Raw genomic sequence first — 14109 nt, 5'->3', positions numbered from 1 at the left:
GATGTTATATAGGCAGCAACATTATTTAATTCCAACAAAATTGCTCACTAAAAACATAAGCTATTCAGGTATTGGGGTTTGTTTTTACCCCCCCCCCCAGAATTTTAGAGTGTATCTGAAGAAAGTGCCCAGAGTTTCAGTCAAATCTGGCACACCTGGATTTTGTTATTTGACTTGGAATGTTGGTTGGCAACTCACTACTTTGTCCTCATTTGGGAGGACCAAAATGTGACCGTGAAGCCTCCGTGGGCGTTGTGTCCGTTCTGGTGCAGATTGGGCCCTCCCCATCACCCAGCCCCACTTTTCATGGCAAAGAGGCAGTGAAAAGGACCTGGTTCATGTTGTGAGGAGTGCAGGGAGGCCTTGGATACTCCTTGCTCATGTTTGGCATGTACAAAGCCTAGCTTTGAGTTTCTCCTTGCCAGATCACTGGGCCCTCCTCCCTGGGCCTTTGGGGTAGGTTCTCCTGCCAGGTAATAGGCTTTCTATAGGCTGTGGCGGCAGCTTGACTGATAGAGAGCATTCCAGACAATTTGGAGACAAAGATTTTGGCATAAACCCTTGCACTTCTTCTGCTCTTGCGTTAACAAAACCAGCCAAAGCTTTGGAGGGAAAACTGCTTTTTCACAGTCAAATATGCATTGCATCTGAATAAACTAGCCATGTCTTGCAGCTGCCTTAATACCATCCACTAGAAGAAAAAGATGCAATGGCCTGTTTTCTTGACATGACAGCAGGCAAAACAGTTTAAGCAACCAACCTGCCTTCTGCCACCTGGGTTTTCCATGGCTTCATACCAATAATAATAATAATAATAATAATAATAATAATAATAATAATAATTTATTATTTATACCCCGCCCATCTGGCTGGGTTTCCCCAGCCACTCTGGGTGGCTTCCAACAAAACACTATAATACAATAACCTATTAAACATTAAACACTTCCCTAAACAGGGCTGCCTTCAGATGTCTTCTAAAAGTTTGGTAGTTATTTTTCTCTTTGACATCTGGTGGGAGGTCGTTCCACAGGGCGGGTGCCACTACCGAGAAGGCCCTCTGCCTGGTTCGCTGTAACTTGGCTTCTCGCAGTGAGGGAACCACCAGAAGGCCCTTGGCGCTGGACTCGGTATCTGGGCAGAACGATGGAGGTGGAGACGTTCCTTCAGGAATACTGGACCGAGGCCGTTTAGGGCTTCAAAAGGTCAGCACCAACACTTTGAATTGTGCTTGGAAACGTACTGGGAGCCAGTGTAGGTCTTTCAAGACTGGTGTTATATGGTCTCGGTGGCCGCTCCCAGTCACCAGTCTAGCTGCCGCATTCTGGATTAGTTGTAGTTTCCGGGTCACCTTCAAAGCTAGCCCCACATAGAGCGCATGGCAGTAGTCCAAGCGAGAGATAACCAGAGCATGCACCACTCTGGCGAGACAGTCTGCGGGCAGAGAGGGTCTCAGCCTGTGTACCAGATGGAGCTGGTAAACAGCTGCCCTGGACACAGAATTGACCTGCACCTTCATGGACAGCTGTGAGTCCAGAATGACTCCCAGGCTGCACACCTGGTCCTTCAGGGGCACAGTTACCCCATTCAGGACCAGGGAGTCCTCCACACCCGCCCGTCTCCTGTCCCCCAAAAACAGTACTTCTGTCTTGTCAGGATTCAACCTCAATCTGTTAGCCGCCATCCATCCTCCAACCACCTCCAGACACTCACACAGGACCTCCACCGCCTTCACTGGTTCCGATTTGAAGACCACAATATATACCTAACCTACAAAAATGGAAAAAGGCTGTATAAGACACACCAAGGAGTCAGCATTTTTGGACAAAGAGTGGTTTAAGAAAATGCATAGGATTCAATTTGTGTGGTAAGAGTTGTGATGTCACTAGCTATCTAATAAATTACTAAGAGACTTGGTGGTGGTGGCAGAAGCAGAAGCTCAAGAAGCTTTGGGCAATGATTGGCTTGCCTGCCTTTCTGTCACAGAGGGGCTGGGCAGTGAAAGGCCTCCCTAGCAGTGGTTGGTTGAGTGGAGCAAACAGAAACCCCCAAGAGAAGAGGCAGGAGCCTGTGGGGCAAACTAGATGTGGCACCGTTCAAGCTTGTTTGCATAAATAGCAGGTGTGGTAAGTAGTGGCCCATCTTGTCTTGCCCCCTGAAAACAAATCTGGAGGAAAAAGGAGTGTCTCAGGAGAATGAAGAGAAAGCAAAAAGTGGGATTCTGAGGGGGGATAAGGAGAAGTAGGAGAGAAAATGAACTCGGAGGGAAAAACTGAAGTTCACTGATTGATATGAAATAACAGCCCAATCTTTAATCTAGTGTCGCAGCCTAACTTGGCAGGCAGCAGGGGTCTTTAGACACATGAAAAATGGCATTAGACTATTGGTTGATAAGGAATGTAGTGCCAGCTCCAAGTATCCGTGGGCCCTTTGGCAAGACACTCTCCAGGACCCCCAGCATGACACCCCCCCCCGTGGGTCTAGTTACTCTTTGCCATTAGCCGCAGAGCTTGCTGATGCTCATCTTCCTCATCACTGTTTGCCAGACAGAGAACCAATGAGCAAGCAAGTGGCATCATCTACTGTCTGCACGCATCACTTTTTTTCTGGGCCAGAGGGAAAGGAGGGTGAACAAGTAGTGAGAGGGTTAGTGGTTTCTTTCACTCAACAGGACTTACATCGTGGTTAACTGAGATCTGCATCTTAATAGAAGCATTAGCAAAGCAGTTCAATGCACTTAAAACCCAGGCAGCCATTGAGACTTCCGGTTTGGTCAGCCATGGTTGGCTTGCTGTTGGTTACATCTCTGCCATTTCGCATGGGATATTTTGAGGATGAAATGTGAGTAATCATCCTTCCAGCCCCCCCCCCCGGGCCGGGTGGGCAGCTTCACCCACAGATCGCCCAACACCTGCCCCCAATCCGGTAGGAATGAGGGGGCAGGGGGCGCTGGGTGGAAAACACCATGCAGCAACTCTCCAAAGTCGCCGCCATGAGCGAGCAAACTCCTGATGATAATTTAAGATGATAATTTGGACTTACCGTAATTAACAGGCATGCTCTGAGTGAGTTATTAACTGTGTGGGAAAGACTTATGAACTTGCAATTAATTCTGATGGACTGTTAAGAGTGGAAGATGGGAATTGAGGCTCCTAGGTAAAGTACAGGCTTATCTGTTCTGGTATGAGACAAAACGGAAGGGTTTGGACATATGCCTGAAACAATTGGCAGAAAGCCAGATTTCCTCCATTTTGGGACGTGTTGTATTGGATAACAACTGGCATGAAGAAGCAAAAGTGAAAGACACAGAAGAAAATAAACACCCACACAGAAACATACTGTTTTGATATAACTCGCTTGCTGGACAAACTCAGAGGCTGTGAAAACGAACGAAGGATTAACATCGGATTGATTTATGGGAACCACCTGGACTAATTAAGAAAGCAGCACAAATGTGAGATGATGGCAATCCTCCGACCTCAGAGCGTGGGAAGTCAAACAAAGATTTATGATTTGGCTTAATATTTGGACTGTTTGATTATTTTATAATTCGGAATGTCTTTAATGTGGCATTTATTGGATTGTTAAATTGGAAAACTTAATAAATATTATTTAAAATAATAATAATAAATAAAACCCAGGCAGCTATTTGGGAGGAATAGGGAGGTCACTCAAGCTTATCTTTCTCGTGGGGTTTGCGTGCCAGTTCTGCCCTGAAGTCAATGAACGAAAGTTGGGTGAGGGATTCTCCCTGCACAAAATGGGAAAGAGCTGTGCTCATGAACCTCTTTATTGTCTCCATCAAAGGGAACAGTTCAAACAGCACCAGTATGAGACCCGGGAGGCAGCAGAGGAGGCGATGGAAGCAGGGGCGGGGGCAGCCTCGAAGCCGCCGGGCCGCCACATCCCGCCTTGAGCGGGTGTGGCCAGATGGAGTCATTCCTTATGTGATCAGCGGAAATTTCAGTGGTAAGTTTTACACACTGTGAAACTGTGATTCTCCCCTAAAATGCAGAGATGAAGAAGAGCAAACTGCTAGGCCTACAGCATGATTCTGGTGAGACAGAGATATTGTGGAGAGATTGCCAGATTGCTCTGCACTGCATATTTTGTGAAGCCTACTATTCCGCCTGAAACAAAACATGAAAAATAGACTAACTGGCTTCTCTTACATTTCAGGAGAGAACCTCGTACTCTCAGGTTAATGCTCATTTACTCCATCAGTCTTCCCTAACCTGGTACCGTCCAGATGTTTGGAACTATAACTCCTGTCACTTCCAGCCAGTTGGGGGCACCACACTAGGAAAGGCTGTGCTAGACTTAAGAGCTATGCCAGGCAGCTTGAGAAGAGCATTCTTGGTACAAAATGGATTATAACCGTCCTACAGAATGTGCTTTTGATTGATTAAGTAGTGTGGAATAAGGATGACTTGGGGATTATGTTGTGTGTGCACAAGAAAACACCTGAACTCAGCACTTATTAGCATGCAGTGTGTACATGCCACTACAAAGGAATATGCAAGGGAAATCCCCTATGTCTGAACTCTAGTAGAAATGCCACATACTTCACTCTGTAGCTCCCATGTCAATCTGTATTCAGATATCTGATTATCTTAATGATTTAGGTAATTGAGATTGCATTAAAATAAATAATTGCCCCATACCTTAACTGAGTAATCAATTCTCAACAAACTGGATTGGTAAGAATGTGCCAGTGCAAGTCTCTGAGAACTGAACTGAGAACTCCATTCTTGCCAGAAACCCTACAATGTTATGTGCTGTAGGGAAAAGAATGCTGCTAGTAGGAGAGGCTTTGCAGAGCATATGAATCCCGTTTTCCCTCCTCCAGGAACTCAGTGTGCTGCATATTGAATGCAAAAAACCCCAGCAGGCCTTACTCCAGAAGTGGGGGTTCTCCAGTAATGAGCCTTTAAGGGCACCTCTGAGTGTTGCTCCTGCCTTTCTCAAAAAAATCTGCATGGGACAAATTGTGCTTCATTCTCCCTTAGAAGGCCTTGCAGCTGAGGCCTTTCCTGTTCTCCTTCCACTCATTGCCCAGCTCTTTGCATCTTAGAAATCACGGAACCCTCACCCTCACTCCTCTCCAAGCTGAACCACTGAAAGGGAAAGCAGGTGATGTAGGTGAGGCCACCTGAGGCAGCTTGGGGCCACAACAGACGCTTGCCTGTCTAGACCATTCTCAAACCTGGGTCTCCAGCTGTTGTTGGACTACAGACTCAGCTAGACCGGTAAAGAAAAAGTGATTTATATGCAATGTATGTTTGATATAAGATTGTGCCACGAGATGGTGACATGGAGTTCCCGTTCTCTACCTCTTTTCCTTATTTAAATTTACAACGCTTTAAACAGAAACGCTTCTTTGATGTGTCTAGATCCAGCCCACAACTGCCATCATCCCTGGCCACTGGTCCTGCTAGCCAGGGATGCTGGGAATTGTAATCTAACAACACCTGGAGTCCCAGGCTTGAGAAACTGTGATCTAGATTCTAGGTTCAAGTATGGACATCATGTTGAGCAGCTTCACTGATGGCTATTGCTCTGTTTTGGTTCCCTGTTAGTTGTAATCCAATTGCCTCATCTCCTTAGTGATCTGAACAAAAAGTACTTGGATGTTCTGTTGCTAAATTCCAGGCTATGAAGTAAGAAATTTATTGTCCAGTTTTAACCAGGGCTTGCTCTTATGCCTTGGAAGCTCACTCCTCAGTTTAAGTCAGGCCTGCAAGCTAGGGAGAGTGAAGATGGGTTTTCATCAGCCACTTTCATACCAACAGAGTAGCTACCAAGCCAAGATGGATAAAAAGCGATTTAAAACAACAGTGACAGCAACAACATGCCAATCAATACTATTGGATCTAAAATTAATAAATCATATGTTTTGAAATTAAAGCCATCTATGAATATTTAACACCAAGTTCCACATGAACATGCAGTGCATTGGGACAAGAGAAAACTCCCTTCTGTGCTCCACTACCAAGACGGACACCTCTCTGCACTGGGCCAAATTCAACTCATTTTTTTATTCACTCATCTTAGTCTCTCTCTTTAAAAAACCCCCAGATACAGACAAATTTAAATTTCCATTAAACGTTAAAGCCTATACTTAGAATCTCTGAAAACTGGATTGTGATCATTTTTCTAGCTTCTAAGGTTAAGCATCATATGCGGCAACCAACAGGGCAAACTCCAAAATTAGGGGTTCTCTGGCAAATAGGTCATATATTTTATATTTTTTCATTAATTTGTTTTTATTAGTAGCTCTCTTCTGGACTCAGAAATTAGCAAACCATCACTGACACTCACATCCAGGTTATGTCATCTGCATCTCAACAGAAGCATCTGCAGGGCCTACGCAGATGACTTTGTTTTCTGTTTTTCTGTTTTGCAATGTACAGTTCTGAAATAATATTTATGGCTCTGCCAACAAACAGCATGGACAGTTTTCTTTCCATCTTGTGGGGAACATGGCTAAGTCCCCTCTGAGACCTGCCCCCTCTAATCCTGAGTCTGGTGATGTGACCTTGCCCTTTCCTGTTCAGATGCTAGAGAGCAGTCCTGAGTTCCACTCCCCTCTGGTTAAGACCTGCACTTCCTCCTACAGCACCATTGCAATTGTAATATGCTGTCTCATATACTCCACATGCTCATCTTGACAATTGTTCAATTGCTCACACAGCTCAGAGTGAGGACTATAGACATCTTCCCTCTCTAGTCAGCTTTGGGCCTCTCTCTGTTTCCTGTAGGCAGCCAACGCGCCGTCTTTCGGCAGGCCATGCGCCACTGGGAGAAGCACACCTGTGTCACCTTCTTGGAACGGAATGATGAAGACAGCTACATTGTGTTTACCTTTAGACCTTGTGGGTAAGCCAGAGACAGAACTTCTCAACATCTGAAGTCGCATGGATCAGTCCCCAGCAGCATGTCTTTCCCTTGGTCCAGTTCTTCCTTCTCCTGGGAAGGGAACAGGGATGAGGAGAGGAGCATGATTTTACCTTCTAAAGACCCTTCTCCTTCTCATGGTGGAAAAAGCAAAGAAGTTTGTACTTGTGTTTCTTGCTGAGACATTCTTGGCCTATTTGCAAGTGAATTTGGCACTCTCTTGTTCTCCTCACAGGTGCTGTTCCTATGTGGGGCGCAGAGGAGGAGGACCACAGGCCATCTCCATTGGGAAAAACTGTGACAAGTTTGGCATTGTGGTGCATGAGCTGGGCCATGTCATTGGTTTTTGGCATGAGCACACACGCCCAGACAGAGATGAGCACGTGTCCATTATCCGTGAAAACATCCAACCAGGTAAAAGTGCCCATTTTCTCCCTGTTCTTCTAGTCTTCATCCCAACAAAGCAAAGTAATGTAAAGCAAGCATGAGCATGAGCAGTGCAGCAAAAGATGCTTGTCTGGTGGAACATGGGAGTTCTGTCCTTAGTCCCTCTGTTCTTTCTTCATCCATTCACGACTCACCTTGTCATCTGACCAGTGTTCTCCTTCTCTGCTGCTTTTTTGCCCCATATCGTCCACACACACACACACACACACACACACACACACACACACACACACTGTATCTACCTATGCAGTGCTTACATATTCTCCTTCTGAGAGCACTGTGCCCAGCACATTGGACAAACTTAGAAAATGGCAGAGCCTGGGACAGGCTGGCAAATGTGTACCTCAAATTTCACTGCTGAACTTCTGCAGAGTCAAAAACAGTGAAGCATATAGCTCAGTCAGCATCACTGAGCAACCTAAGCCAAGGCGCTGCTCTAATCGCTACCGCTGGATAGCAGTTCTGTGTGAGCAGGAGACCTGAGAGATGCTAGTACATGAGAGACAGATATATGCTCCTTGCCCAGCTTAGCCTAGTCTGCTTTTCTCATGCTTCTACCTCCTGCTGTTTCCGCAGGGCAGGAGTATAACTTCTTGAAGATGGAGTATGAAGAGGTGGAGTCTTTGGGAGAGACGTACGATTTTGACAGCATAATGCACTATGCCAGGAACACCTTCTCCAAGTGAGAGTCCAAGATGCTATTACTTCTTACATTCATTCAGCCCATATGCATTGACACGCAGGAGCACCTGGCTCTTCTTTCAGGTGAAGGCCACACCCTGGGGGAAAGGTTTCCTGGTTTCATTCGCAAGCCTCAGAATGAGCCCAAGAGGCTGAGAGGGATTTTAAAGACCCAGTGTGGTGTAGTGGTTAAGAGCGGTGGACTCGCAATCTGGTGAACCGGGTTTGCGTCTCCGCTCCTCCACATGCAGCTGCTGGGTGACCTTGGGCTAGTCACACTTCTCTGAAGTCTCTCAGCCCCACTCACCTCACAGAGTGTTTGTTGTGGGGGAGGAAGGAAAGGAGATTGTGAGCCGCTTTGAGACTCCTTAGGGTAGTGATAAAGCGGGATATCAAATCCAAGCTCTTCTTCTTCTTCTTCTTCTTCTTCTTCGTCAACCCCTTTCATCAAGAGTAGGAAATCCATATCTGAACCATTCTCAGGAGTGACTCCAGCTGTTTGGGGGCCTAAAGTGTCAGAAATTCAAGCCCATATCAGGAGAAACTGGCAACAATCCCAGGCACCCGGCTTGATTCCCTGTTGGCCTCCCTGGCTGCATTCCCCAGCAAGCGCAGGCAAGGTCTCTATAGGCGATTCTTCTCAAACGTCAGAAGAACACACACCCTCTTTCCTGCCCCCTGGCAGGGGAAAGAGATAGACAGAAACGTATTTACATGCCTTTATTTCTGTCTTTGCAGCATTACAAAAAACATGACTGCTCTCTTCAAACTCCAGCAGTGTAGTAACAAACACTTCCTGCACTTCCTGGACAGGAACAAACGGAAGAGCTCATATTACACTCTTGAGCTAATTCCGGTGCTTCGCACTGTGAAATGACTGTCCCTCTGTTTCCCACGGACAGTCCCAACATTCCCATCATGTTTTGTCTTCAAGCTAGCACTTTGCAGCAGCATTGCATCCATATCGTAACATACTCCCCCATAGGAATCAATGTGCGCTGCAAACATAGCTTGATCCAGAGAAGAAAACAAACAGTTGTTATACATGTAACACTCCCCTGTTGTTTCAGTTCCACCCTTGGAACTACCCGCCACTGGTTTCCCCAGTGTACCTCCCTGGTTGTCTGACTTCCAAGGAATGAGTGCATCTGCATTACCTTGGCTAGGGAATGTAGTGTTACGCTTAGCAACTCCCTGTTGTGTCTTTGTCTCTGACCTAGACACAGCTTTAACCTGTCTTGAGTTGTCAACAATAGTAACACATGCAACAGCTGAGTTAACAAACTCTTTTGAATACCTCTTGGGTGGTACACCCTTTTTAACTCTCTCGGACCTGCGTATGAGGTGCTGATCCTCTCTGCTCACTGGTTCAGTCTCAGGACTCTTTGGAGAACCAGTTCCAATAGTAAACAGTGGTTCATCCTTCACCTGTGAAGGTCTAGCCATTGTGTGAGATTTCCTCTCAATGACTGTGTCAACTGAGCTCTTTGAGCTATCACTGTCACTCTCAGTACCACTGTAATCAGTAAAATCATCATCACCATCTGAATTGTCCTCAGTGGGAAATGTGTGAACAATTTCTCTCTCCTGTTCAGGAGCACTCTCTAGAAATTTTGTGAGAATCACCTGACCAGATTCAGACAAAATTACTCTGTAGAGACCCTTTTCATAACCCACAAAAATGCCTCTGGCATTCTTTACTCCACCTGGAGCTTCAGTCAAAACATGAGACCCAAAAACCTTAAAATGGGCTATAGAAGGTTTTCTGTGGAATAGCTTTTCAAAAGGAGAACATCCCAAACCTTTTGAAACCTTTCTCAACCAAGAGTAACAAAAATACAATAACGATTCCGCCCAAAACCCATGTGGCAAATGTGAACTCAGCAATTGCGCCTTCATCCCATTTTGCAATTCTTTGTTCACTTGCACACAGACACTTTTGTTCCATGCTCCTGCAGAAACAGCAGTCTTGTGCCTTATCCCTTTCTTATCCAGGAAATCCTGAAAATCCTGTAAAAGAAAAACTGGCTTTTCATCTGTGAAAAGACAATCAATGTTAGCATCATGAACAGTCTTAACCTTGTCACAAAACTCTTTAAACCTTTCTAAGGCTTCTTGTGGTTTCTGCAATATGTATATCCACATATAATGAGTGAAATAATCCACACACACAAGATAATATCTTGCATTGCCTCTAGATGGTGCTAGAGGACCAATCACATCAGCATACACTCGCTGAAATGCACTGTTAACTTTGGTCGCCTTCTGGACGTCCTTCATCATACCCGCAAGAGAAATCATGTTAGATTCAGATGCATTACAATTTATGCAATCACTTTGATCAAAAGTCAACAAATACAGCCCATCTTTCTCTTTGGCGGAAAGATACAGCTCTCCATCTTTGAAGATTTTGCAGCTTTCTCTATCATAGGACAAAGTCAGTCCTTTCTTTGTGATCTGCGAAACACTCAGCAGATTGAACTTTAAATCAGGAACCAAATACACATTGTTTATAGTCAAGTTCAGACTCTCAAGATACACAGTTCCAAACCCGATCGCTTCAAGCTCCTGGCCATTGGCCTGTTTGACAGTGAAGCTTTGCTTCTTAAACGTAGAAAACAGTTCTCTGCGCGACGTCATGTGTTGCGTCGCTCCAGTGTCCAAAACAAAAGCGTTCTCCATTGAAAATGCGGCTTTTGTTGACAGCAATGCTTTTGCAGGTTTCATCTGGGACTTGGTACGACTTTTGCCTGACGCCTCAGGCTTTGCAGAGCTCCCCTTAGCTCCTTTCTGTTGACGTGGCTTCTTACAATTCCGCTGAAGATGCCCAGTCTGTCCACAATTGAAACAACAAACAATGCTCAGAGCTTTAGCTTGCTCTTTCCTTGCAATGGCAGTGGGAGCGCTATAACTCCGAGCCTCACCCCCCCTGTCAGCAACATCAGTTGCAGCAAGGACAGGAACAGCAACAGCAACAGCAGCAACAGTTCCTTCACTCCCCCTTTTGGGGTCAAAGCTCTCCTCAGCTTTCGATAAGCTTTCAGGAATTTGGCCAGCGCCATCTTGGCTTTCCCCTTCTGGGGTAGTCAACTTTCGGCTCTTGCTTCTCACTCCAGCTTCACAAGCATTTCGGAGCTTCTGAGAGAACAAAGCCATCTCAATCTCAAGCCTCAGCTTTCAGCAGTGAGCTTGTAAAATCCAATAGCTGGCTGTTTACTCCTTGCACCTGGCAGCTAAACGCAGGCTGCTTTGGAAGTCCCTCCAAGAGCAGTGAGATAGCAGACAAAACAAACGCTGTTTTCCCAGTGTTTTTCCAGCCTCTCACTTTGCCAGCCTCACTTCCGTGTTGGCTAGTAACTTTCCACTTCCTTTTCAAGCTAACTATCTCCGAAGTAGCTGAAAAGACTGACGTCTTGTTGCTTAGCAACTGGACATTCCAGGCTTGAGCAGCAAACTTTATCAGTCCCAGGAATGCGAAGAATGTGGCTCTCTCTCAGTGCTGTTTCTTTATCCAAAAAGCAGCTTTTGTGAACCAGAGAAGAATCAATCTGCGTTCACTCTTTTAGCCCATAAATCAGCATACCTTAGGGGTTCCGTTGCTCCTGGCTTATCAGCAAAAACGTTTGCTTTGGTGTTCAGCCGTTCGTTGTAGCCTCCATCCGCACGCTACCACAAACTCCTTTATCTCCTTGCAGAGGATGAAGTACGATCCATCAACCTCTTTAGCTGCTTTCATGGATCGATCCCATCGGCTCCGTGCTACCAGATGTCGGAAATTCAAGCCCATATCAGGAGAAACTGGCAACAATCCCAGGCACCCAGCTTGATTCCCTGTTGACCTCCCTGGCTGCATTCCCCAGCAAGCGCAGGCAAGGTCTCGATAGGCGATTCTTCTCAAACGTCAGAAGAACACACACCCTCTTTCCTGCCCCCTGGCAGGGGAAAGAGATAGACAGAAACGTATTTACATGCCTTTATTTCTGTCTTTGCAGCATTACAAAAAACATGACTGCTCTCTTCAAACTCCAGCAGTGTAGTAACAAACACTTCCTGCACTTCCTGGACAGGAACAAACGGAAGAGCTCATATTACACTCTGCGCTAATTCCGGTGATTCGCACTGTGAAATGACTGTCCCTCTGTTTCCCACGGACAGTCCCAACATTCCCATCATGTTTTGTCTTCAAGCTAGCACTTTGCAGCAGCATTGCATCCATATCGTATTGTTCTGATTGCTCCTATCTGCCCCCCTGGCTACTTTTCCCTCCAATTGATGTCCCCAAGAACAGCCATTTGCCAGCTCTAGTGTGGATTTGCCATGTATTGCCCACTCAGATTTTGCAGGGGCTCCACATGATCCGTGTGTAATCTTCCCAGGTTTTCCTAGTGCTGCTTACTTGCTTTTTCTTACCATAGAAAGTTTGTCTCTTTTGAGATGGATGAAAGAGTACCACATTCTCCACAGGTGTAGCTGCCCGTAGTAGAACTCTGCTACTGCTGTTTTTTTTTTAAAGGAGGTGTTTTTTTTAATGGCCAGTGATGTATTTGGCAGGTGAACCTCTCACAGCTCAACACACATTCACCATAAACTTTTGGGGCGGACACCATTTTATAATCTCATTATTATTATTTAAATCAATCTCTACATTATCACTAAAACTCCTTAAGTGAAAGAGGGTTATGGTGCTGTAACATATAATGCTAATTTTTTTAAAAAATGAGGAGACTCCTTCCTGGTCACCACCTCCTGAAATCCCCCCCCCAAATAACTGCTCAGGTGACCAGCATCTTCCTGCTCCCCCCACCAGCAGCTGTGTGATGTCCACTGGTGTGAAGAGGGACTAGCAGGAGACTCATACCAAAGAAGTACAGGGTCCCCAGTAGTGTGGAAGGTCAGTTGTGATTCTGCTTCTAGCTTGCAGCGGAAGAACAATGACGATTAGTGCTAGAAGCCACGTGTCCAGAAGCAGCTACAGTCGGCTGCCTTGGGTTGCTTATGAGCCTGGTTGCAATGAGGTTTCAGCTTGTGTTCATGTAACTTGCAAAAAAGAAACATGCTGGTGCGCATTGCAGCATGTGAAGGTATGTGGTGAGGTGGTCCTCTCACAAGATTTCGCTCTATCGGTTTCTTTTGACAACGAAAGCTTTTGAGATTAGTTCAGGTAATAAACAAAAAATAAGCCCTTGACTAAGGCATTTTTGGCTGAAAGCCAATTGACTTTTTGTGGTGAGGAAAGCGACAGGAAAATGCACCAGAAAGTCACACTTGCTTGACCTGGCATTGTCTAACCTCCCCATAAGCTTTGTGCAAACAAATCGGTTCAGTAAACAGATTGTCTGGAAGCAACCTGGGTTGAACTGTGAGGGGGCCAAGAGTGGGGGGTCCTGCCTCTTTGAAAGCCACCCACAGGAAGAGAGCTCTAGCTCTAGCCTCCGTCCGCGAGTCTTGCCTAGACCACTTTAGACTGCAGGTGGAAGCTCCTGTGACTGAATGCATTTCCATACCCCCTGCAAGAAAAATCCCACCCCAGGTATTAAGGAGAAAGACTCTAGACTAGCCTTCTCCTTGACAAGCTTGTTTTCTGTGTGCAGGGGGCAAATAGTATTGAGGTGAAACCCTACCTGCAGCCAAAAGCAGAGGTGCAGGCAAAGGGAAGGTTTGCTGCCTCACTGAGAAGTGGGCCTCTTTCTGACTCCAGTTAAAATTGGGAACTGACATCATATTTTAGATTATATATATGTTGGGGATATGTACACTATTGTTGTTTAGCTCTCTGAAAGGCATTCCTTCCTCTGTTGCAAAAACTGGGGTATACATTCATCCGTTAGTATTTGGTGACAATCAGAAGCAGGGTTGCCAACTCGATGGGGCTGAGGCCTCTACAGCCCCCCCCCCCATGTCTGCTGGGATGGGACTCAGCCCCTCCCCATCTTGAGGGGACAGGTTGTCACCCTGGGCGCGTAGCGTTTCCCCGGGCCGGGCAGTCTGGCAGGTGAATGTTGCATTGGGAGGAGGCCTGGTTGGTCTCTCCTGATGTGACAGCCATCAAGCACACAACACATCAGCCCTGTCTGTGCCTGTCATCAG

General features: G+C 46.0%; 1 protein-coding gene across 2 annotated transcripts in view; it reads left to right on the top strand.

Moving 5' to 3' along the window:
• The window catches only part of BMP1 (bone morphogenetic protein 1), a 158725-nt gene that overhangs the window by 73768 nt on the left and 70848 nt on the right, over positions 1 to 14109 (top strand). For both annotated transcript variants that reach the window (XM_053367747.1, XM_053367748.1), the window contains exons 3-6: positions 3805 to 3966; positions 6759 to 6876; positions 7130 to 7308; positions 7918 to 8023. In XM_053367747.1, coding sequence (XP_053223722.1) covers positions 3805 to 3966; positions 6759 to 6876; positions 7130 to 7308; positions 7918 to 8023 — 565 coding nt within the window. The remainder of the gene's footprint in view (positions 1 to 3804; positions 3967 to 6758; positions 6877 to 7129; positions 7309 to 7917; positions 8024 to 14109) is intronic.

The sequence above is a fragment of the Podarcis raffonei genome, chromosome 15, assembly GCF_027172205.1.
Source record: "Podarcis raffonei isolate rPodRaf1 chromosome 15, rPodRaf1.pri, whole genome shotgun sequence".
NCBI lineage: Eukaryota > Metazoa > Chordata > Lepidosauria > Squamata > Lacertidae > Podarcis > Podarcis raffonei.
This window is presented reverse-complemented; position numbering and strand designations above follow the sequence as displayed.